Source organism: Pezoporus wallicus, unplaced genomic scaffold (genome assembly GCF_028554395.1).
Source record: "Pezoporus wallicus isolate ANWC-B61680 ecotype Strahan unplaced genomic scaffold, APGP_CSIRO_Pwel_v1 scaffold_3294, whole genome shotgun sequence".
In the NCBI taxonomy this organism is placed as follows: Eukaryota; Metazoa; Chordata; class Aves; order Psittaciformes; family Psittacidae; genus Pezoporus; species Pezoporus wallicus.
The window spans coordinates 7274328-7299281 of NW_026635478.1; the positions used below are offsets into that span (position 1 = coordinate 7274328).

At 42.1% G+C, this 24954-nt stretch overlaps 1 protein-coding gene across 2 annotated transcripts in view; it reads right to left on the reverse strand.

Moving 5' to 3' along the window:
* TTC38 (tetratricopeptide repeat domain 38) overlaps window positions 1–24954 on the reverse strand; it is a 33900-nt gene continuing 8946 nt past the window's right edge. Inside the window, exons 1-14 of one of the 2 annotated variants that reach the window (XM_057426618.1) lie at window positions 19370–19436; window positions 15426–15503; window positions 14875–14956; window positions 14377–14548; window positions 13221–13394; window positions 11884–11959; window positions 10636–10755; window positions 9028–9087; window positions 7915–7953; window positions 7025–7106; window positions 5423–5588; window positions 2449–2608; window positions 2102–2175; window positions 1–1168 (exon numbers count right to left, since the gene is read on the reverse strand). In XM_057426618.1, the coding sequence (XP_057282601.1) occupies window positions 1075–1168; window positions 2102–2175; window positions 2449–2608; window positions 5423–5588; window positions 7025–7106; window positions 7915–7953; window positions 9028–9087; window positions 10636–10755; window positions 11884–11959; window positions 13221–13394; window positions 14377–14548; window positions 14875–14956; window positions 15426–15503; window positions 19370–19393 (1401 nt within the window). In that variant the 5' untranslated portion in view covers window positions 19394–19436 and the 3' untranslated portion in view covers window positions 1–1074. Of the gene's footprint in view, window positions 1169–2101; window positions 2176–2448; window positions 2609–5422; window positions 5589–7024; window positions 7107–7914; window positions 7954–9027; window positions 9088–10635; window positions 10756–11883; window positions 11960–13220; window positions 13395–14376; window positions 14549–14874; window positions 14957–15425; window positions 15504–19369; window positions 19437–24954 lie in introns of those variants that run through there. The other variant, XM_057426608.1, reaches the window with a different exon arrangement.

Consider the following 24954-nt stretch of genomic DNA (forward strand, 5'->3'; position numbering starts at 1 on the left):
CTCAGTTTTGGTTTGAAACATCATCTTTTCCTTCATGAGGGAGTACTGAGTTACTGTTGCAGGGCAATCTCTTAGCTCTGCTATGCTGCAGGAATCCAGAGGCTCAAGAATGTCACAGAAGTACATGGCTCCCATCGTACCTCATTCGCAGCACCAAAGCTTATCACATTGCTTGTGCCACACAAAGCTTTGTGTCAGTTCCCATTAGCTCTCTTTCTATGGCAGAAGCTCCCTTCCAGTCTTCACCTGCTCTGATACACCTCTATAAACACTGTTTTTAAACTCTGCTTTGCTAACATGTAGAGCCTTGTGCTTTTGAGAGGGTAGTAAAGCCTGACTTCCCAAAAGTCCAACCTGCCATCCAGAGATGGTGGTTGAGCTAAAATCCAAGCTTTTTTCTTTTTTCCCTGAAAGATTTAAAAGTGCCAAGAGAGTACCTGTGTTGGTAATAGTTGCAGGCAGCTACTATCCCTCTTGTCTGGTTTCACTCACACAGTAATATCAGAAAGCTCTGAGGTGTTACACTGAAAGGAGAAAGTTAAACATTTTATGAGAGGGAGTTCAACAAAACACACCTGGGAAGAGCCTGAATGCAGACAGATCTTTAGGACAGAGTCTGCAACTTGTGCCTGAATGGAGAGGAGGCCTGATATGGAACTCGGTTTATCCCTGTATCGGCCCTGACCCCACACTTTCCTATTAGCTATGTTTAAAAGACATAACAAACTGGGCAAATGAAGGACTCAAATCCAGGCCCTGTTACTGCACTGTATGTAATCAAGGTCAGAGGGAACTTTCAGGAAAATATATCAGAAAAGCAGTGTCCTAGAATGCTTCCAAAAACTACGCATTATCAGCATGATAGCTTTCTCTTTCCTTGTAGAATCAGGTAAGATACAACTTCCTGAAACAGCTATTTTTTGGAAGGAAATCATCATCAGATCTCTGACTCCTCAGGTACTCTTACCTACCATCAATGTCTACCACGGTTTATAGCAGAGCACCCCGCCGCTCCCTTCACCCACACTTTGATTGGTAAGCGTATTGCAATTTAGCTGAAGCACAGAGGAAAGACTATGCCATCGAGTGAACAGCTGCTGCCTTCCTAATAAGTCGCTCTGTCATCGGTGAATTTGGTCTCATCACATCACGTTCTCTCAGGAGGCACCTGAGAAAGAAGAGGTAGGAGAGAAACAGGGAGATCATCATCAGTATCTTTGTTAAGAGGAGGAAAACAGTATGTAAAGACTTGCTCTTGAGGTGAAGGTTTCCCCTGTGGGAAATAGTTGGCCTTGGCAGTAAGTTTAGGCAGAATTCTCGGCATTGTTTTCAGCACTGGGAGAGATTGAAAATGAACACCCAAAGATCAGAGTGCACAGAGGAATCACTTCGTTATTGTATGTAATTTTAAGTTTCAAAGAGACCTCAGGAGGAGAACAGGGAAGGCTTCACATTGTCCCAAGGATCCATTATTTTAAGAAGTCCCAATCAAGACAACACAACAGAACTCCATGTGGATGAAGCAGCAACACCTATGATTTCTACCAAATGAGACTCTTGTGATTTATACTAAGGCAAGCTCACACATCAGACTCTGCAAACCTTATTTCCCAATACAGCAGCTGTCATCATTAGGACAGATCTGATTTTCAGCACTTCACAGAGAAGTTTAGCAGTCCACTGACAAACAGGCAGGAGGCCACGTTTTAAGACGGAGCCATTTGAAAATCAACTGCCCTTGAACAAATACAGACCATTCCTCCAGACTGCACAAGTGTACTTTTGGAATTGGAAGCTATGTTACTGGCTATCCTAGTTAAATGTTGCTGCAGTTAACAAAAATGCTCCTGTGCCAAGAGAAGCTGTGGCTGTCCCAAATATGGCAGCGTTCAAGTCGAGGCTGGAAGGGGCTTTGAACAACCTGGCCTAGTGGGAGGTGTCCCCGCCATGGCAGGGGGTTGGAACTAGATAATCTTAGGGTCCTCCAACCCAAACCATTCCATGACACAATTTTACCTTAATTTATTGGCTTGAGAATACCTGCTGCTTCATACTTTTAGTAATACTACTTCCCCAAATATCTAGCAGGAAAAATACTCACCTTGCAAGGTTTTGTTTGGCTTGTGATTTAGAATTTAGAGCTGCATGAATCAGTAACTGGCTGAAAACATCTCTCTGAAAAATACAGAGTAGTAAGTAACTTATGAAGTACTGCTGGTTACAGTGTCTTGTTTTCCAAATTATTAAAACCACTGAGGAAGGAAAGGTATCAACAAGAAAATATAAACAGCCAACACTGCTGATAGTGTTTGCAAACAGAATTTAGTCACAAGCACAGTTTAGCTTTTCACTTTTCAAGAATGAAGGGTTGTTAATAATGCAAGTGCCTAACGGAGGCTACTGAAAGAGAATTAAGTAGCATCAGAAAGTCTTACTGATCTTCTTTACCTGAGCATTACTGCCTCCTACTTCGATCAGCTGATAACGGATTGGGTACAGCAGGTCTACAGCTTTGTCACAATTTCCATTTTCAAACTCTACAAATGCCTGGCACAGTGGCAACCCCAAATGAGGTGCCAGGGAAAGCTCGTGGTCTTCACAAGGTGCTCTGTAGAATGAGAAAGTGTTTAACTCCTGTAAGTCAATTATGAATACACATATTTCAGTGTCACTCCATCATAAACACGATTTATTTTACTGTACAAAGCCTGATGTTTCAGGTACTTCATTTAGACAGCCTGCATTAAAGTGAAACAGTCTACGATTCTGTATCTTTCGCTGTGGCTATGTTACTTTCATCCTTTTGTTAGTCACCAGGAAATCGGTTTTCATTCTTCTGAACAGAGCTGCAAAAGGCCCAGGCCCAAGCCCAACCCCTCCTGCCTTTGCAATGAACAGCTTTGGTCAGAAAAGTGAGAACTACACAGTTTCTCGTCAAATGATCTGATCAGAACATCCTGCTGCTAGTTCTTTGACTGTCCTCACCTCGCCAAAAGTGGCCATCAGTCCTTGCAAAGAGCTTGCCACAAAGCACAGTGCCTGCCTCCCCATCTTTCTAATATGAACTATACTCCCCATGACAGCTCTCAAAGTTTCTTTCATTCTAACCATGACAGACTGCTTCTACACCCATGAACAGCAATAGATTTTAGCTAGCTCTGAAGATACTGGCTTTTCTTTCCTGTTTTAGTGCTTATATCCTAACCCACCTAAGAGTGGAAGAGGCAGAGAGCATGACAATATGCCTGCAGAATGACACAGACATTCTAGTGGGCACCTCTGCCAATATTAAAAAAAAAAAAAGGAGTAAAAAATAAAGTAACCAAACCGTAGCTAAAGAGCTGGTTTTGGGACAATGTGGAACTTTGTTTTTCCACTGCTACAGCAGCAGCTGACAGTGATCAGGCCTTAGAGGTAGTGCCATTTCAGTGCCAGAAGGTTGGCTGGCAATACGAGGACAGGAGGACTTTCTATCTGAAGCAGTATAAGTGATTCCTGAGAACAGAGTGCACAGTTCAATGCTTTAAATTACAACTGTTGTTTAATACAGATTTTTCTGTACTAAAGTTTTCCAATTAAGTCTTTAACACTGAGGAGCCTTAGTCACTATCATCTGTTTTGAGTGCTTGCAATGACAGCCAAGAGTCACACTCCCATGCTAGTACCTTAAATTAACCAAACACAGAGATGCTCTGTGTTCTCCTTTTTGAGTCAGTATTACAAACTTCCCATTTCTTCCACTAGGTCAATGTTGACTTTTCAGTATGCAGTGTTGCTCTACGTGTTTTATCAATTCTTCAGCAAAACATGGCACCCTGGAAAGTTAGAAGTGCACAAGAGACGTGCCTTTTAAGTAAGCAGTTTGAGATGGCTAATGAAGAAAATGATGAAACAATTCTTCACTTAAACATTGGCTCCAGCTCTCTGATAAAATGCACAGAGATAGAAGATTCTTTTTTTTTCCTCTTTCAAGTGATCTGACGCGTTGGTTCATGAAGAACAACATATCCCCTGCATCAACTGTAACATTTCTATCCCCAAAAGTAAGCACGTGACAGCAACCACCAGAGAGCGCCAGGAAATACCTCACCAAAAAAATTCTTGTCAACTTCAAATTGCAAAGGCTGGGTAAAAATATTAATGAAAAGCCAAGGATGACTGTTGTTTGCGCCAAAGTTTCATGACTGCTTTTTGAAACACATACAAAACCCATCTTAGCTATAATTTAGTTGTTACATCTTGTGATACACATAAATTATTCCACTAACCTAATCTTTATATGATCCCTTCATCTCACAGTCTGTTTCCTCAAATAATAAAACTAAACTTTATAGTACTTCCACCTACAGCTAAAAATGTACAGCTGAATTACTACAAAAGGCTCAACACACAAGCAAAAGGAAGCACTGGGTGTAAGGATAAGTAGCATATGTTTATTAAAGCTTCCCTGAAGCGGTGTGCATGTGTAGTTTTAATACTTTATATATTCTTACATCTATTTATGTACTTCTATAAAAGATATTTACCATTTTCTACTTTAGTCAGACATGCTTAAGATTGATTTGACAGTTACTTGGTTTTGTAACTATTCTTTAAAATTATGTTTACTTTTTATTACTTTTGATTGATGGGTATTACAGGAACAAATAGTGACAATTTCAGTTCTCCCTCCTTTTTGAAGGCAAGTGAAGCAATAGATGATGAAACAGAGGTAAAATGGGGGAGAGGGAATTGCATTTAAAGCATCTATATATATCAACCCCTTCAAAAACTTTAGGCAATTTACAGTTATTTAATACATAAGGGAACACAAAAAAAACATAACATTGTTTAGATGAAATACTTAAATATTCAAATGTTTCCAATAATTTAATTTGCAAGCAAAATATTCTCTATTTTTACTTTAGCAGTACTTGAAATTCAGTTTCTTGCAGAGGTACTTCTCACACATCAAACACTAGGTACCAGAATATCACTACCAATGTTCTATTATAAAAGAATCTTTCAAACCAGAGCCATAAAAAAGAACCACCATAGACAGCTGAAGTACATTGTTGAATACCCTTACTAATATAGAGGTGAAATACTTTGTTCATTGTACGTAACATAGCTTAATGTGAACCCACTGAAAGGGAACAGATAGCAACTGTTCAGTTGGTGTCCATGACTTCAAGTATAAGAGATCTCTGCTTAGCAAGGTAAGAAACCCCTCTAGACATTAACTCAAAAAATGAATAATTACAGGGATCTCCCAACTGGAGACTGACCTACTTGAACCAGACATGTTCCAGTGACATGCTAGAGCAAAGAGCATGCTGAAGTGCTTTGCTTTACAAAGCAAAGCCAGAGACATTATCAGAGGATAAAACAGTTAAATAGAGGATAAAATAATTAAATACAATACTTCCATTCACTTGCTTACTTGGCAAGCTCCTGAAGAGTTGTTAAAAGCTCATCAGTAGTTTTGTGGTCTTTGGCTCCAAGTGAGGACATCAAGAAATGTACATCATTGAACAGAAGAACATGATCTCTGCTGTGCTTCTTTGTCAGCTGGAGAACATTGCTCCACCTGTCTCCAAGCTTTACACCTAAGAGTAAAAAGTGTTTGTCTCAGTACAAATACTACACACAAAAGCATGACTTTGCAATATACTTTCAGCCACTCAGCATAAACAGCATTGCTACTAAACTCAAGAAATGGTAAAATGGCAAAGTGCATACAGTAATGCTCAGCTGCAGCATGCAGTATTTGGGCAGAGTTTACTGACTATCAGTAATTTATCACAAATATTCTAGACTGCATTATGTGAGGTTCTGGCTTTATTATGGCACTGCTCTTGTGTACATTTCTGGTGTCCTCAACATAAAAAGGACATGGAACTGTTGGGACAAGTCCAGAGGAGGGCCACGAGGATGATCAGGGGACTGGAGCACCTCCTGTAAGAAGACACGCTAAGAAAGTTGGAGCTGTTCAGCCTGGAGAAGAGAAGGCTGCGTGGAGACCTCATAGCAGCCTTCCAGTATCTGAAAAGGGCCTGTAAGGATGCTGGGGCGGGTCTCTTCATTAGGGACTGTAGTGACAGGACAAGGGGTAATGGGTTAAACCTTAAACAGGGGAAGTTTAGATTAGATATAAGGAAGAAGTTCTTTACTGTGAGAGTGGTGAGGCACTGGAGCAGGCTGCCTAAGGAAGTTGTGAATGCTCCATCCCTGGCAGTGCTCAAGACCAGGTTGGACAGAGCCTTGGGCGACATGGTTTGGTGCAAGGCATCCCTGCCCATGGCAGGGGGGTTGGAACTAGATGATCTTAAGGTTCTTTCCAACCCTAACTATCGTATGACTCTACGATTCTATGTCTTGTTGGAGATGAGGTTCCAGTGAAGCATCTGTAGCAATCAAAAAAACAGAGTGACAAGATGGATTTCATAAGCAAAGCCAATGTATCGTTAATGCTTTAGCAGAATACTGTAAATGTCCATCTGCCTGTCATCCCCTCCCCTTCATGAACTCTAGTGTATAAACACTAGCTTAAAAAAAGTAAAGGAGAAATGCCACTGAGTTAGCAGAGTACACAAAAGCCAGAGGATAATTCATACATACTAGCAATTTCAATCAGTATCAAAATAAGAGGTTAAGCATCTAGCATGACATTTACTTCAAGGAAGCTCTAGAGATTTTTAGACGATTATGTACTTGATCATTCAGCCTCCAATCTCCAGGGACAACTGAAGTGAATTTTTCAAGGAAAAAGTATGTGACCTATGCTAGCTTGAGCTGAATGATACACCATAGTGGCATGGTGGAAAAAAAAGAAGCTCTTGGGAAGAACAAAGGTTACAGACATTATGAATTTCACATTCAGGCTTTTTGCAAGAGCAGAATTTTCTTCTGTAACAGAATTCCTCTGTAACACTGACCAAGCTCACTCTGTTAAGTGTATTTCAATACTTCTTAAAAATGCAAGGCAGGCAAAGAGGAGAAATTACAGCTCTAAAAAAAAAAAAATGGCAGGTGGATATCCTACCTTCCAGATGAAGCCTGTACAGCATTGAACAGTTATCTACTATATCCAGCATACTTCCACTTGACAGACACCGAGGAGCAATCTGTAATCACAGATATTCATAAGCTGCCCAACTGACGTGCTAGTGGGAACTTAGTCAGATAATCAAACTTGTTTTCACAGTACAGTATTATCTTTTTATGCATTGAAAAATACCTGTTTTGCAATAGCCCTAATTGCATCCTTCCTGAATACAGCAATTTGCAGTGACAAACATGCTGCTTCATTTGTGCTGTTTTTTTCCTGTTATGAAGTCAAACTCAGTAAGTATGGAGAGTCACCAAGGCATCCCATTTTTTCAAAAAAAAAAATGCCGTAAGTATTACTTCACTTTGGCAAGGTTAGTAGACAGGACAGCCCAGCAGCTTTCTATTCTATGTATTTCTATTCTATAGCTTCCCTATTTTTATAACCCTTACAAAGACACGTTATCCTAGAGTTTGATATTGCTTATTTACAAAGATTGCCTTGAAATCTAGACAGTGAAGAACTATAATAAATTAGCCAGGAAAGAAAAGATATGCTTATGCTGACTTAGTGCCATACATGCAAAATTCAGTTCTTTGTAAAGGCACATTGAGACTTTATAGGAAAACAAACAGTACCAACATTGCCATTGTAGCTCTTTCAAGCACAAGTGTAAGAAACACTTGAACTACATGAGAGTCTTTTGGGCATTTTACCCAAAACCACTCAGAAATACTTTCCCTTAAAATCTGTAACAACAGATGTAAACAATATACAAACATATACGACACTCTGTGATAGGTTTAAGTCTCATACAGAAGGAAGAAAGCACATATCACAGTTTTAAGCTAGTTCTCGGTAAAGAAGAAAAAGGCCCTACTCACATGATTGTCATAAATTGTCAAAGCAGCCTCATATTCACCCTGTGAAAGCAAAGAAGCACTGCATGATTAACAGTCAGATACAGTAACTAGAAGTGACTGGTAGCAACCAAAAGACATACATACAATTATAATGTCATGATACTACCTCACAACCACCTCATGACTTCATCAAAACAAACCAAGGTATTAAAAGAAAGACTGAAGTCTGAGATAAACCAGGATTTACTAGGCAAAATATTCAGTACAATTAGGTTTCATTTAACACTAGGTACACATGAAGGAAAAAGACAAGGTATTACCTCTCATTTTAATGTTCCTTTCAGGGATTTTTGCAAAAAGTTAGTGCATCCCATGGTGTATGCAAGAAGGTAGGAAGAAAAATAATTTTAAGAAGGCTACAAAAATGTTGTACACATAGAAGGTGGCAATATAAACAGGGTACTAGACTACTATCAAGAATAATGCTCCTTCTATGTTAATAATACTGACCACAAGGAAGTTACTGTTTTCTGACCCAAAGTACACTGCCTTCTCTTGTCACATTTGTCTCCCTAATGAACTGAAGCCCACAAGTGCTAAGTATTATTAAATCCAAGGGAATTCTGTATTGCAACCTGACAGGTTGGGTAAAACTGCAACCATTTTTTAAAGGGTTTGAACAATTAGAATTACTAACATTAAAAAATAATGACATTCGTGACCAAACTTAGAGTTACCGCCTCTTTCTTTTAGTCAGATTTTGGGACCAACAAATTCATACTGAATTTGAAGAGATTTTTGCTTAAAATCAGAGATCCAAGTTAATCCTTCTATCAAATAACTGTGCCAAGTGTAATTAATGAGACTATTTCATCTTCAAACATGCAATAATCTCACAGCAATTTTTCAACATTCTAACAAAGATCCTGGAACTTTGACCAATGTAATTAAAAGTTCTCAAAATAACTGTAATAACAACTAGCTTGTAAACATGGCATTGTGCTGTTTTAGAAAAACACCCCTTTAAACAGCTGAAAAAAAAACCTATAAATGTTAGGCCTTCATTTTTAAAAGGACGCATTAGGTGAATGACCTATCTGAAGCACGGAACACCTATATGAAAATATCTCATACCTTTTCAATGAAGTACAAAGCCCAGTGCCAGTAATTATGGCAAGCAAGCATATCGCTGTTCTGGGGAAAAAGAAAAGAAAGAAAACATTATTTACAAAGTAACTTTCCATTTAAACATATCTAGTCAGATTTCTGTTTCCTTCTTCAATAAAAATGAGTATTTCACCAGATGGAAAAGACAGAAGAGACAAGAACTTTAAATCGGCTGGCCAAGACACCATCTCATTTGGTATGTTTGCTCTTGCAGCTATTCAGGCAGACACCTCAAAAGCAAGGTTTCCCCCACATCATTTTCCAGAGAACAATTTAACTTGGATGCCCCAGAATTCACTCTTTTGCAACTTTTTTTTTTCCTTAGGGAAAAAAAAAATCCCATCTAAAACCTAGGTGTCTTGTGTAAAGTAACCTAAATAGTGGAAAAAGAAACCCACCTTAAGAGGGCCATTCATCCTGCCCATCTAGACACCTATCTCAGACATAGAGAATCACTTTGTAACCGTGTTCTACTAGAGAATACAGAAGCTGCACTAGATAGCAAACACATTGGCAGTTCATCAGATGAGGTGAATATTTGCTGGACTGTACCAACTCTTCACTGTCCTTTTCAGCTGGCACCAAAACTTCCAATACTCTTCCCCAGCCTGCACTTCAAGACAATGTCATTGCGGTTCATTTTTGTGAGCGCATTGAGAATAGACAAACACGCATATAATTTCACAATCCTCTGGTGAAAATTAAAATACCAGAAATGTTCATGGCCCTCCTCCCATTCTCTCTCCCAGTGCTGTAGCTAAACTTAATGTTCTTACAAGTGGAAAAAGCATCTTCATGTTCGTGGTAACATCTGTAATATTCCCAGCACATGTCAGAGCTTTATGGGGCTAAAATAAACATTCTGCTAATCTTTACTTGTTTAATATTAAATCAGAAACCAAACCTGAGCAACTGAAGTAGTGAAGTGTTTGGCAGAAACCTGAAAATATCAAGTTTAATATCATACTATCATTCCAAATGTCATACAAACAAGAACATGTGGTTACTTCATAAACACATCAAAACCTTTTTACTGCTGCTGATTCTGAGTTCTGAACGAGATTAAACTGCTACAGGAGAATAGGCTTCTAGATAACTAAAAGAAATACAAGCAGGCTATAAGAACTTACCACAACAGCTCGGGAGAAGACCCACTGCCATTTAATAGTAAACCTCACTGGCAGAGAAGTCCTCTCTGGTAAGATAATTTGCCCCTTTTGATTTTGGGTTGAAATATACATTAAACTAAATGGTACCTGATTTTTTTACGGGGTGGAGAAGCAAGCAAAATAAACCATTTTTCTAATCTTGGTAGTTGTAGGAATGATGACTTAAAAGTGGTCCAAGCTATGTGTCCCTCACAGTATGCCATTTTTTCCTGCCTCTTGCTTCAAAAGTAGCACAGATAAATAACAGCTCCTCAAGTGATGGTTTCTTCTAATATGCAAACTTTGCATTGCTTGTAATATGTCTGCAGATAGGAAGGAACTGCATGCAGAGGAATCGAGAACTTGGCTGGAGGAGATAAAGGAGATCTAAAAGGAGGTTTTTCAGAGATGCTACAAGAATATTTACCTTCCAGTTGGTTTCCGTTTCCTTCATGAATTCTAACCCTTTCCTCACCTCTGCTTTCATCTCATTTACATGAGCTATAGTATGAACAGACCATGCATCAGTCTTATTTATAGCCAAAGCCTGCAAGTGAAAAAAGGGAAAGCTTATGAACTTTATTTAACAGTATTTAACACTGCTGATACAGAAATAAGGGACTACTTTTTACTTGCTGCAGGTACCATTGCAACTAACCACAGCCTGGAAATTTAGTTTGGACAGAAGACAATGTTTATTGGTTGACTTCACTTCCCAGCTTCTACGGCATAGAGATTAACACCTGCAGAACACTTTAAAATGCAAGCTTTGATGAAGACTATCAAATGATATTTTATTTCACAGACATGCATCAATACCAGCTGTGAAAGAACTGTGTGTACAGGCACAATATATTCCATTACATAGTGCCTTGCAGGTAACCGTGTCTTTTTCAAGAACACAGCCAGCTCTGAACATTCAGAAAACTCCTCTTTCTGGCTCTAACAACTCCCACTAGGTTTTAGGCATTTTGCAAGGTTAACTATTAACCTGGTAAATGTTAGATGTTAATATTTAGTCTTTGTTGTCACTTTCAGCAACTTGATGTAACAGACATTTTGCAAAAATACCCATGAGAAATTAATTATAACTGAGATTCCTGGAGGACAGGGATAATCCTGAGGACTGGAGAAAGTCAAGCATAATTACTATCTTCATAAAAATGAAATAGACCAGCCAATATTGATCCCCAGGAACACTGTAAAGTTAACTGTGCTATAATCCAGAAACAACCGTCTGGGAATAAAGGAGGGGGAATCCAAAGAGGATGGACTGTCAAAAGCAGATTACATCAAAACAATCCAACATTCTTTAGCGGGAGTATACAGTCAATTATACTGGGGGGGAAACAGCAGATCGGATAATAAATGGATTTTAAAGTGGTGTTCTGACACCATCTGACAAGCTATGTTCATAAGCAAATGAAGGAAATACAGTCAAGATGAAACTGCCATTGTATAGCAAAGGTGTGCAAACCTTTCTAAGGAACAGTTACTAATAGTCTCTCATGAAACTGTAAGCATTTCCATGTTAAGCTTTATCTCTTTGCTACTTCTACTAACAACTGGGATGACGGAGAGAGTCAGGTCGTGCATTTGTGCAAACCACCACCTAGAGACAGGGACCATGTTTAAGAATTCTGAAACCTTTTAGCACCAGTAGCAGGCAGCTTACCTCATGGGCAAGCTCTTCAGCACGATCAAAGAAGTTTGTTTCCATGAGTCCAAAAGAGTAGAAGCCCTTCACATAGCTAAGTAAAAAGGGGAAAAAAAGCACACCATCCATTTAGAACTAGATTTCATCTAGGACTGAAAACCATATTCAAATAGCATTTAACTCAAAACATGCAAGTTACAATGAGGGTTTAAGTTTGCAGAATACAGAACAACTAGCCAGCTCTCAGGGGAAATGAAAGGCCCAGAGACACCAGCACAGGAAACAGTAACAAGATGTACGTCACCAGTATTCTGACAGCTGGATAAACTGGAATTAAGAGTCACACAGAACATCTGCTGATCTCCGTAACAGCTGCAAGATGCACAATTAAGAGGCTGGAAGCGAGACAGTGCTGTCACCAGAGCTATCTGAGCATCTCAAAAGCTGTTACACACATACCTGATGCAGTCATTTTAAGAAATATTGAAATGCTTTTTTTGCAAATTCATAGCTTGCAAAATACCACAGGATATGTTTGTGCTTCTCAAAATATCTGTTGGGATTTTGGTTTCAAACTCCTACAGCACAGGAACTATTAAAACGTGGGGTATGTTGCAAAACATTTATTCCATGGATCGAGATGAGTAAAAGTTGATTTATTTTTTGCCCATGTATCAATTAACGCGCTAACTCTACATACCTGTAAGCTTGAGGATAAGGGGTACTTGCCAGGGTTTTATCCTTTAAGAAAATAATCTAAAAAACTCATCCCAAATTACTTTTTATTAATGATTCACGTGTGTCAATAGATTTGGATTATCCTCAACTAACTCTGGGAAACTGAAAAGTTCAGGTCTGAACTAAAGACATTTTAAAAAGTTCTGCCTTCCTCTCAGTCTTTGCTGCACCAGCTGTTAAAGTATATTCAAAAGTTTTATTTCAGAACTACACTTGGGTATTCCAAGTTACAATTCCTTTCTTCCTTCCACTGTTGTGCTCTATCACTCACAATGTGATCCCCAAGTGAAACACTGTACCCATAAAAGCTCAAAAGAGTTCTGCCACTGCCCTCAGTGAGGATGTGATTTTATCCTGTGGGATACATGTCATGTGCTGTATTTGACAGCAAAATTTACTAATTGAGCCTCAGCTCACTTAAGAAAAACAACAGTGTCAACAGGGATACAGGAAAGATGTTCTAGCTGTGGCCAGGTCTAATTCACTTATATGCCCTTGATTTTATCTACATGTCTGTTTGCCAATGGATCCTGTTATTTAGATGTGTCTGAACTTAGAAAGCACAAAGTATGCGCACACCAGATAAAGAGCAGTTTTCAAAATGAAGCATGACCCACCTACTTAGTGGAACATCAGGTGTCCAGAAAGGATAAACCCGGGCAACAGAATCTCGCATCTGTATCTGATATCCCAGGTAGAAGTAAGTGTCCTGGGAAAATTTGAGGGCTAGAAGGTCAGTTGGGTAGCTCTGCAGAATCTGCTCCCATAAATCACAAGCTTTTGGAAGCTGTCTAGAAATAAAAAAGTATTTTAATTGCTGCAAGAAGGCACATACACATGTCTCTACTGTTAGTTCTGAACTCATGCTATTCTGAAAAATACAAAATTCAACATCAAATTATGTTTGGATTTTTTTCTTTGATGGAATTTCTTAGTCTTTTTAAAGTAATAATGGCACTATCTACACTGAGCACCTTCTGGGAATTCTTCTGAAAGATGTGTCCTTGGGTTACAAGTCACTGTAACACCCAAGGAAAATTAAACAACCTTAAACCATAAATCTAACAATTTTCCTACAGGGTTGAATAGCTTTTACAGAGAGAGATCTACCACAATTAGCCTAACTTCACATTCACAGACACCTTCCCTTCTACTGAGAAACAAATCCATAGTAACAGGGTTTCAGTAGCTTCCTCTTTACCTTTGTTAAGAAGTATGTGAGGTACATCCATGCTCACCTGTTTGCTTGACAAATAATGAAAGTGAAGCGTTAGCCCATACTTTCTGAAGTGCACATAAATTCATTATACTGAACATAACAATGAGCCTTTACAGCACTTCTGACCCTCTGCTGTCTTCTTGTTTTACAGGGGAAATAGTTTTTGACACAGGGAGACAACAGAGAGAAAAAAAGTCTGTAGCTTTGCTTTTGTGCATACAAGTCTGTGTTCTATTATATTGGACCCTACTGTAGTCAAACATTTAGCATCCTAGTCTTAAACCACTATTCCACTGATGGATCTATGACATTTAAAACATGGAGTCCTTAATGATATGAAGCAATGGCAAAAGAGCACTTCCCCTTCTACAGTGCTGCTCACTAACTAGTCATGGTGCTTACAGTATGGAGAGATAAGGTGAAGGACAACCACTGACATCTCACCCTTTGCTAGATGTCAGTGCATATGAGGCAACACTACTGCCAACTGTCACTTCCACATGTGGTAGCTAAAACTCTTCAGAGTCCTTTAAATGAGATGACAGCAAACTTACCCACTTGCAAACATGTCCAATGCTGATACATGAAGCTTCTCTCGCTCAGTCAGTGGCTTTGATTTTGAAAGCATCATCATCGTTCTCATTGCACTGTCCAGCTCTTTGTTGAGCCGCACTGAACTTCCAGTACCAATCAGCTCCAAACCATTAGCAATCACATGTCCCATTGCTATGGAAAGCAACACACTACAAATTGAACTGTACAGCACTACATTCATCCCTACATAAACATAAGAGTTGTTTATTTTGAAAAAGATTGACTTGTACTCACAGGGGTCTAGAAAGTCTTATAAGCCTAAAGTTCTTAGAGGCTTTTCATGAAAGCCATTTAAAGGACTTGAAATTGAAGGCAAAAGAAAACAAGCCCAAACACACAAAACCACTCCAGCCTGCTCTAGATTCTGAAGACACCTTACAGAATTCTCTAAGCCATCACACCAAGACACCAGGTATTATCCAACACTTTGTATGCTATGAATTAAAGGTTATACTCACTAAAATTTGGATCTGCTGCTTTTAACTTGGAGAGACATCCCTCAATACCTCCAAGGCTCTCGTTATTGGTCCAGGTTGCATACTGGAAGAGACACAGAGAGAGGCAGTCAAGGAATGCCCAATGATATTGCTCTTCATTTCGTTCTCCTGGGCACTTAAAATTCAAAAGCAAGCAATGCAAATGACTAAAAGACAAACATTGCATTCCGATAGGGTTAGCATAGTAGCAAACCAGAAAACCAGTTTTCTTCAAGACAGTTTGGCCACCTGCAGAACTAATACCCTGGATTTCTATGTGGTTTATGTTAATGGGTTGATTCTCCAATATCAAGCAGCACAAGCATGCTGGCTGGGACCATCCCCACAGTGGCAGCACCTGGCATAGACCTGCGCCAGGAGGGTTTTCTGCTGCCTGCTAATGGCTGAAATCCTCTGGCAGCCTGATTTTGAGGCTCTCACAGTTGATAAGAAATTTGAAGGTGAACTACAGCGAAGACTATTTCATGCACAAATTCCTTCAAAACACATTTTCTTAAACTTTTTGGTCATACCTGTGCCAACACAGCATCAAATAGCTTACAGGCTTCATTGCTAGTAGTGGACAGGACAAGTCCAGCATCTTGCCAGGCCTGCAAAACAAACGGATACAAACACACTCATTTTGCATACTTGTTTTCCAAACTACTCCAACAGGTTTTCAAATTGATCATGTACCGGTATTTTTGTCAACTATGCTTTTAAAAAAAAAAATAAATAAAAGCTGGAAGGACAGCATGAGCAGACACACGAACTTTTATTTTGTTGTAGTCACATATAAGGATTCAATTAGTTGGGGTTAGCAGTGGAAATAAAGTAACAAAAAGTTGTAACATATAATAGATCTTGATGGGTTACGCATCTCATTATGAGAGACTCATTCTTAATTCATTACAACTCAAGTTTTGGCTAGTCCCCCTGCTGCAGACACACCTAATGTGAAGTAGAGACATGGTAAAATAAAACCCTGTTCTTTTAGAACTGAAATCAATACTTCAGGTATCTTGCAGGCCGAACAGCTTGGCAGAGCAAATCCACCAAGTCGCTGGAGTTAAAGAACAAAGAATTTGGGCCACAGATTTGTACAGAAGCCTTACAAAAAGGGGTCGCACAAAATGGTTTGGGTTGGAAGGGACCTTAAAACTCATCCAGTTCCAACACCCTGCCATGGGTGGGGACACTTTCCACTAGAGCAGGCTGCTCCAAGCCCCATCCAACCTGGCCTTGAACACTGCCAGGGACCGGGCAGCCACAGCTTCTCCAGGCAATCTGTGCCAGCGCTTCACCAACCACAGAAATCGGGCAGTTTCTTCAGAAGCTATGCAACACTGACTGAGGTGCTACATCTCCTGGTTAGCTGCCGAAAAACGAAAACAGCTCATTAGCCAGAATGGTGGAACTGAGCTGGCAGCACCCTGTTTCATGACTGTCTCCATGACTGCTCTATTAAGTAACTCAGGCAAACAGGCATGTAAACTCCAGTTGTTTGCAGGCCTTCTCCCCTACACAGGATGGCCACACAGCCACAAAGCCTGTCATTTCACAAGCTGAGGTGCTTCCCTCAGCAATCTATTATCAGATATTTTTAATATGTTTGGGTTTATTTCCAGTAATCACTCATCATTCAGTATTCTGATACTGCAACCATCATTACCTCTACAACTGTTTCTCAAGCACAAATTTATATTCAGCACACCATATCCATTCCTGTCTAAGCATACACACATTTGAGAAGCTGCCCCAATCACTTCAGCATCACTTTTTTTCCAGAACAGAGAACATACAGGATAGACATTAAAAAAGACCCGAGGCAAACCAATTTTAGAGTCCTCCTAACAGGAGATTAGTCCTTGCAGATGCTGCAAAAATTCAGCTCATCTCATTTTACACTTTAACATAATTCCTGGTTCTAATGACCCAACTTTCACAAATTTTAAGTACCTAGGCAATGAGATCTTTGTTAATATATTCTAAAGCTTTCCCACTGTGACTGGATTAAAGGCTCACATTCCAGCAGCTCAAGCACTTGAGTGTTCCAATTACAAGCCTGAAAGATTAGACCTGAAAATAAAATTACAGATTTTCTTTACAATTCATGCTGTATCCAGAAACAGTGTAGAGAGAAAAATCAAGAGAGTAGCAAAGTTAGGCCTGCTACTTACAGGCTATCTTTCACAGTGCCCTAAAAGATAGACCAGGAGCCACTTTCATCACCAGTCATGCTCCATTTGAAGATGCTCCATTTGAAGCAGCTCTTTGCCACAGCCCGTTTTGCACAACAGCTTAAGGTACTTGCCAAGTAGAAAATGTCATCTGGTTTTGAGATTTCTTAATGTTACAATTATTAGGAATGAAAACGTTTCTGTATCATCAGAAAAAACAGCAGAAAAAGGGCCTGCACCCATGATTAAGGGCACTGCTGATCTAGCTGAGGTACATGCTATGAGAAATGGTCTCTAGATAAAAACTTTTCTTGTAAAAGCTCAGGGAAGACACAGCTGTAAAGCAGCTATTTATTAGCATTTTTGCAAAAATGGGTGTCCTAGCAAGTAGGCACACACAGCAAAGGCAGAACTTTTATATTTCCTATCCCGTCCACAAGTTCCCTTGTTTCCCCATTGCTTGGGTACTCCAAGGTTTACAGCCTATCCATTTACGTGCTAACTGTCCCACCTCTGTTTACATCTCCCCTTACTCAATTTCGTACACACCTTCCTCTTATTTATCTCCTTTTATGGTTCGATTTTATAACTCTCTGGCATACATGCGATACCCCCAACTTACTGTTTAACTACAGAACCAGTTTACACCAGCTTAGGTTCATAGGTTGTGCAAAGATAGTATTCTTTTTAACCACAGAGTGGGTCTGTTGCCCAAAGATGACGCTGTCTTTAACTACAGTGTGTCTGGTTTAAGTCATGGTATTTCAAACCCTTTCCTTCATTCCCTTAGTAACGTAACCCCAGCCCCAATATTACAAAGCCTTAATATTGCAAAGCCCCATCCCCAGCACGTGAAAACAACACCGTTTCTCTCATACATGCTACTTCTACCCACTCTAGCAAGCCTCTGCTCTGCCAAGCCTCCAGCCCACATAACTCATTCCTCACTGGAAGACTCACACTCTGCCAACAGGAGGATGGCAGCAAGGCTCTTCCTGTTGGCATACCAGGACAATTAGCTGCAGGGAAGAACCACCCTGTAACAGCTGCTGACTCCTCAGAAAAAGAAAGTATCTGCTCCAAACCTAATCAGTTGTTGTCACCAAGAACCAAAGAGCACAGAACAGCTGGCAACCCTTGTCCTCTCCATCATACACAAGTGGTCCTGCCCAGACTACCTGGTACACTCATGCCCTGTGACTTGTCTGTACTCATATATCAGACTGTGACTGAAGAAATCCACAATAGAGGGAAAGGAAGTAGGTAAAACTCAGCCAGAAGACACTGTAAAACATTATCAGCTGCTCTTCCCACAGAAGCTGCCTTTAAGTTGTATTACACAAATTTCCCACAACCTTTCTCTCTAATTCCAGAAAAGACTCTGTGATGCCTGTTGCAGGAGAGTGCCATGGCCTTGGCTCTCCTTACTTCTTCTTGGCAAGACCAAAGCCCTGCCCTTTCTCCTGCTTTACTGTAAGAGTTTAGTCATGAGATCTGCTGTTTATTTGTATTTTGTTCTGCTAGAATCCCAGCTGCATCTGAGAAATATGCTCTCTGCATGCTGCTGTTAGCACATCCTCTATAGAGTGGCAGTTCTCCAAGGCTCTGCTGCTCATGAACCTATGACTCTGTCAGAAGATCTTCAAGATTTCTGTTTACTTCCCCTTGCCTAATTAAACAAAAAATAACAAAAAAAGGAGTGACAACATGAACTTCATCGGGAAGCAAGCACTCAAATAACTAATCAGTAACTAGCCCCTACAGACAGATTTTGAACCCTTGGACTCAAAGACGATTTAGAGTGGCCTGATTCACTTTTGAGACCCACAGAAAGGGCAGGTGTGACTGGTGTGCACTACGAACAAGGCCCAGAGATGTTCAGCCACGGGTTTGCTTCCCCGGTGGCAGACGAGGCTGCAGTGACTCGTCCCCATTTTCAGATCCCAACAGCAGCCTCACGCCACCTGAATCCACCCGAGCGCCATGCTCCGCGGGTTGAGGCTGACGGGCTCTCCCCAGCAGAGGCCTCTCCACGCAGGGGGTCCCTCCGCGCCTTCCTGCCAGCCCAGGCCGCCTTCGCTGCTCTCCCGTCCCAGACCCAGCGGCTCTCCCGCCATTCCCTTCCCTCTCCGCCCGGCTCTCGGGCGGGCCGGGACCCCTCCAAGGCCCACACGTAAGGACACCGCTCGTCACAAGGGCGCATCCCGGCAGGGGCCACGGGCAGAGCGGCCTCCGTGGCAATGCCCTGTCGGGCTGCCGAGCGGCTTCCGTCCCGCTTCCCTCAGACCTGCCCTCACCTTGCAGTCCCTCAGCGGCGCCATAAACCCGCAGTCAGATCCCGGTAGCTCCGCGCCTCTTACACGGAAGGAGGTGGAGGCGGGGCTGGGCCTGGCGCGGCAGAGGGGAGGGCAGGACGCCACTTGGCCCGCTGGCAGCGGCTTATCCCGAGCACCCGTGGCCTAGGGGGCCTGGCCGCGGTGCTGCTGACGGATGTGTTTCGTGTAGGTTATAGCCGCCGAAACAGACCTCCCCTCTGGCTGAGCACAGGCTACCATAAGAGCAGAAGTGGCCTGACATCTGAAAATGGTGATAAATCCCTCCCACTCAGAGCATAAGGAATAGGAAAAGACCGGACGAGTTAGCAGGGTGCCAGCAGGCAATTAAAAATGGAGCTTCACAATACTGCATTGCATTTATATGCAGATGACTTTGTTAGGATGTCCCTTTGGAAGGCATCAACTGTGGACCGTAAAATCCTGTTCCAGGGCCTGGGGGTCTTTAAAAGTCTTGTAAAACTGTACCTGCACACAGGTCACCCTGAAACCCCCTGTAAGTAAGGGCAGACTGTCCAAGTCAACTGGGAATGTTGACTGTTTGGAAGGGAGCTCTTGAGGCACACTCCAAGTCTGTTTAGAGACGCTTTATTCTGCACAGGGTGCTCAGTGGTGCATTTCCACAAAGCAAGTACACCCGATGCAATGTGGGCTTCTTCCTTATGTTTATACACACAAGTTGCAAGGCGGTAAACCCCCATTTTTGCAGCGATTGGTCAGCAATCGACATTCATGGACTCCTACATTCTCTCATCTGTTAAAGACACAGTGTAGATTTATTTCACCATGCATGTTCCGTGAGTTGTGGGCAAGGGTCTCTAACCACACAGGTCCTGAGCCCCCACGTCACCGAGGTGGGCCTTGGTGCTGCCAACAGATGTGCTTCGTGGAGGTTACCGGCCCCCAGATACTTGTTTCTTGTGGCATTGTGTATACCCCCAGGCGATCTGCTGTTCCTACCATGAAGAACCTTTCTTACCAGCTGTGCCAGGGAGGAGGGTGAAGAGCAGGTCCTGGTTCCAAACGGTAACTACCCAACTGTCGACATCATAATGCACTCGGGGGGGTGGGGGTGGGGGGTTGCTATGTATAAGCCCTTGTAATCACAGCCCCTGTGATCCCTCAGCTCAGTTGTCCTGCATGCACACTACAATGGCAGCTCTCCACATTCTGCTGCTGCTGCTCTGCTGCAGGGCTCGAGGCTCAGGGCCTTCCTCTCTCTGCCTCCGCCTTAATAATTGCATTCGCAATGGCTCTGCATCCTGCAGTTTGGATTCATGGGAAGGACCAAAGGGAATCACGTTTCCTTGGTTCTGCACTGAAGACGTGCCAGACTACGGGAACACCAAAGTCAGCTTGGGAGAGACATGTCATCCGGCCAGTGCATTTTGTGAAAGCAGTGTGACACAAGCTTGCACGAGTGGAGGATCTACTTTTGAAGTCGACAGAAACATCAAGAGCATATACATCCAGCTCCTGACTGATGCTCATCCCATAGCGTCGTTTGCTGCTTCTCACAATACGTCGATGGTCGCAAGCAAAACTGAGACAGCCAGCGCCGACTTTAACATCAAGGTGTTCTATATTATGTGTCTCCCAGAGTCACTGCTGACAGCCGCAGCTCAAGGAATAGGAACCAGCACTCAGAACACCTCTGTTGTCTTGCCAACACCCGCTGTCACAAGGTATCGAAGCCAGCCACTGGTGACCATACACGTTTCTAGTGACCAGTGCTCATTTCTGGAAGGGATTCAAAGTCTGTGGAGAGAAGACACGCGCAGGCTTGGCTCCATGACCAACTGGCAGAAGATACACGGTGTCTGCAGCATGAAGCGGAATCTCAGAAGCCTGTCAGTCCATGCTGAATCAAACGCATCCACATTTGACATCAGGTTCCTGGCAGCCAAAGCAGTTGTTACCCCCAACTCATTAGACTGGGGAAAAGCCCTGATGGCAGACGTCCCTGAAAACCCAGTGATGCTCTTAGCAGTGCTCTTTATTTTTGCCATCTACTTTCTTTTGTCTCTCTGGGCCATAAGAAAGGACAAGGCTGAAAGCCACAGCAAAAACAAGATTCTAGTTCTGCCGGACAACAACCCCTTTGACAAAGCGAGCTTTTTGGTCACTTTATACACAGGCAGTCGCTGGGGAGCTGGAACCACAGCCGATGTCTTTCTTCAGCTCATCGGCCAGAATGGCATGAGTGACGTCCACTGTTTGCGGCAGCCACGTTTTCCATTGTTCCAAAAAGGGAGCACGGACTGCTTTCTGTTAACTGCTAAGGAAGACTTGGGAGATGTTTGTTCCCTCAGGGTCTGGCACAATAACAAGGGCCCATCTCCAAGCTGGTTCCTAAGCAGAGCCAAAGTTGAGAATATGTCCACTAGGAAGACGTGGTTCTTTATGTGCAGGAAATGGCTTGCACTCGACAAGGGTGGTTCCTTAACAGAAAGGACATTTTCTGTGACAAACCCCAAGACACCGCTGCCCAGAATCGACTACTTTTTGATGACGCTTGCCAACAGCCTGACAGAGGAACATCTGTGGCTCTCCATTTTTGCTCCCGTTCTCACTGGCACGTTCAGCAGGTTCCAAAGGTCGTCTTTGTGTTTTGCAATGCTGTTCTTGTACCTGCTTGTTGACATCATGCTCTCTAACACTACAAAGACTGAAGAACCTCAAGTCTACTTGAGGTATTTGAGAGCAGTAACACTACAAATTGAATTTGCTTTGCTTACCATACCTGTGGAAATGATGATAACTGCCTTCTTTAAGTATTCCAAGAAGGAACCTCCTCTTCAAGGCGTGGTTCAGCAGGACCCAAAGAGAAACTCGCTCTTCCTGTCTGGAAATCTTAAGAACTGGAAGGAGTGCTTGCAGAAATTGTTCCACTCAGCACAATCGAGGAACATCGGTCCCTTGGAGAACCTTCCTGATGCCAGCAACACACAGAGCCCACCATGTTCCAAGAGGACAGGAAGCAAGGGAGCTTCCCAAAACTGGAGGAATTGCACTGTTCCTGAAAGAGATGCAAATGTAATTGGAACGGAAGAGCAGGCAATAACTGCAAGTTCCCCTCCAGCAGCTGAAGCCTGCCAGAGAAGGCCACTGTTACATTACAATTTTAGTGAGAACTATGCAGAAGCAGGGAGCAACTCTCAGGAAGAAAGGAAACCACCAGGAACTGACTCTACGCTCCTCTGCAAGACAACGCCCATTGCTTTCCCTTGGTGGTGTGTCTACATCTCATGGGCACTCGTTACAGCTGTAACTGGGCTATCATCATTTTTCATTGTGCTATATGGTTTGTCTTACGGCCGTCAGACTTCACTGGAGTGGCTTAGAGCATCTGCAGCCTCCTTTATTGAGAGCGTGTTTCTCCTTCCAATTCTAAAAATCATTTTTTTCTCAGCACTGAGGACGATTCGCCCAAAACACTGTGAAGACATCCCATGGTTAACTCAGGACAAGTGTTGTGAGTTTACGTTGGCTGGAGAAACAATGAGTACAGATGAGACGAGAGAGGTGCATTTGAAATCGCTGAAGTCAGTCAAAGCCTTGTACAAGCGGTACAAGGCTTTGGAAGCTGGTGAGATTGCAAACATGCTGAAAAGGGTGAAAAATCAAGTCAAGGCATTTATTTTCACCAACAGCTTCATCAGTCACCTTGTCTTTTTAACACTGCTATTATATTTTGCCTATTCTGCTGAGAAAGCCAGCAGTTTTAGCTATGACCGGCTCACCCATCAGCAATTCTCTCTGCAACTGTCGGGTAGAAACAAGCAAGAAGATATCTACATGTGGGTGAAAGACGTGTTCTTGCCTCCCATCCACAATGACATTCAGCCAACCTTTCTTCCCGAGAGCTGGTCCAAAATCATCGGCTTGCCCCGAATGAGGCAGGTGCGGGCTAAAGGGACTGAGAAAAAATGTTTCCATCCTCAGAGCCTTCTAAATAACTCTGTGATCAGGAAAAGCCACTGTCTTCACAAGTATGGCAGCGATAACCCAGAGAAAGGCAACTACGCTGGCACCTGGACAAGAGTTGCCAACCAGTCTGTTTCCAGATATGTCAGCAGTTACAGTGTTTTCACGTATGAGCAAAACAAGACCCTGTGGATGTATTATTCACACGGAGATCTGCACATGTACGGACCAGCAGGATACAAGTTTTGCATCTTTCCTGAAGAAGAAAGATCTAATTCAACAACAAGGCTGGACACTCTACAACAGAACATTTCTTATTTCATTTTGAAAATTCTTCAAGTTTCTCATTTTTTAAGGACTGTAGCGCTTATGTTTCAAATAAATGTTCATGAAGAAATTATTTACTTTTAAGACTTTTTTATCATTCATCCCCTTGCTAGTGCTTTGGCTCAGATGTTCTCCAGACTGTTCTGCATCAATTTCAGTGGCACTTGTCTGTCACGGTGTGGGAGTTGACCCTGGCTGGCAGGTAAGCCCCCCCACTAGCTGCTCGCACGCTCTCCTCTCAGGAGAATGGGAAAAGAAGTGAAGGGCAAAAGTGGAGGGAAAAAAACACTGTGGGTTGAGGTACTGACAGATTAAGAAGCAAAAAGGGGAAAAACCCCAAACCCACAAGTGATGAAAAGCAGTCACTCACCATGGGCAGGCGGATGCCCTGCCAGTCTCTGAGTCAGTTACTTTCAAAAAGCTTCCCTCTCTCCAGTTTTCTTGTGAAGCGTGACCTTCTATATCATGGCTTTACTAACTCCATGCCACTCAGGCCCCATTTGCACAGGAATGGATGTGCATCACAGATTTTAAGCAGGGTAATTTCTAAGCCAGATTTTGCAAAGCTAGTTCTAGCTCTGATCCGAACAAGGAGTGGATACAGATGGGGTGCTCTGTCCATGTCAGATAACGCAAAAGTCCACCTGCCATCCCAGGTGGATTCTAACAGTTTTTATGGCTCTCCTCAGCCTTTCCTCCCAAACGAAGCCTGTATTGATTTCTGCTAAATTTCATCTTACATACTGATCTTTGAAAATCTTCCCCTTGGCCATTATGCAGAACTTTGGATGCAGCCTTTCAAAATAGCAACTATTTTACTCTCACAGCTGAAACACACTTGCTGCCATTGGCAGCTGTTGGATGTTCAGTGCTAAACTCAGAAGCAAGCTAAAAATGTTTTAGAAGCGCAAGATTAGACCAAAAAAAACTTCAACATTTTTGAAGGTAGTAGAGAATGTTGCCTGAATTCTCCTGGCAACTTTTAACATGTTATAATGCTATAAAAAACTATCTAACAGAACCCATTCTTGCAGCACCCCCCCCCCCAAAAAAAACAAACAACCTTGCCACGTACACCCAGTAAAATGTCATCTAGCTCTAATGCTATAAACTCTGAATGTTACCATGCCCCATGCTCGCAATCCACTTCAACATTTTACTACTGCAGAGAGTCTGTCTCCTAGGGTACTGTGAGCTCTGTGGGCAAAGACTTTGCTTTGTCCAGTGCCTCACAGAGTAAAGCCTTGACCCATTGTTGAGGTCTTTGGCTATTATTGCAGCAAAAATCAGTAACA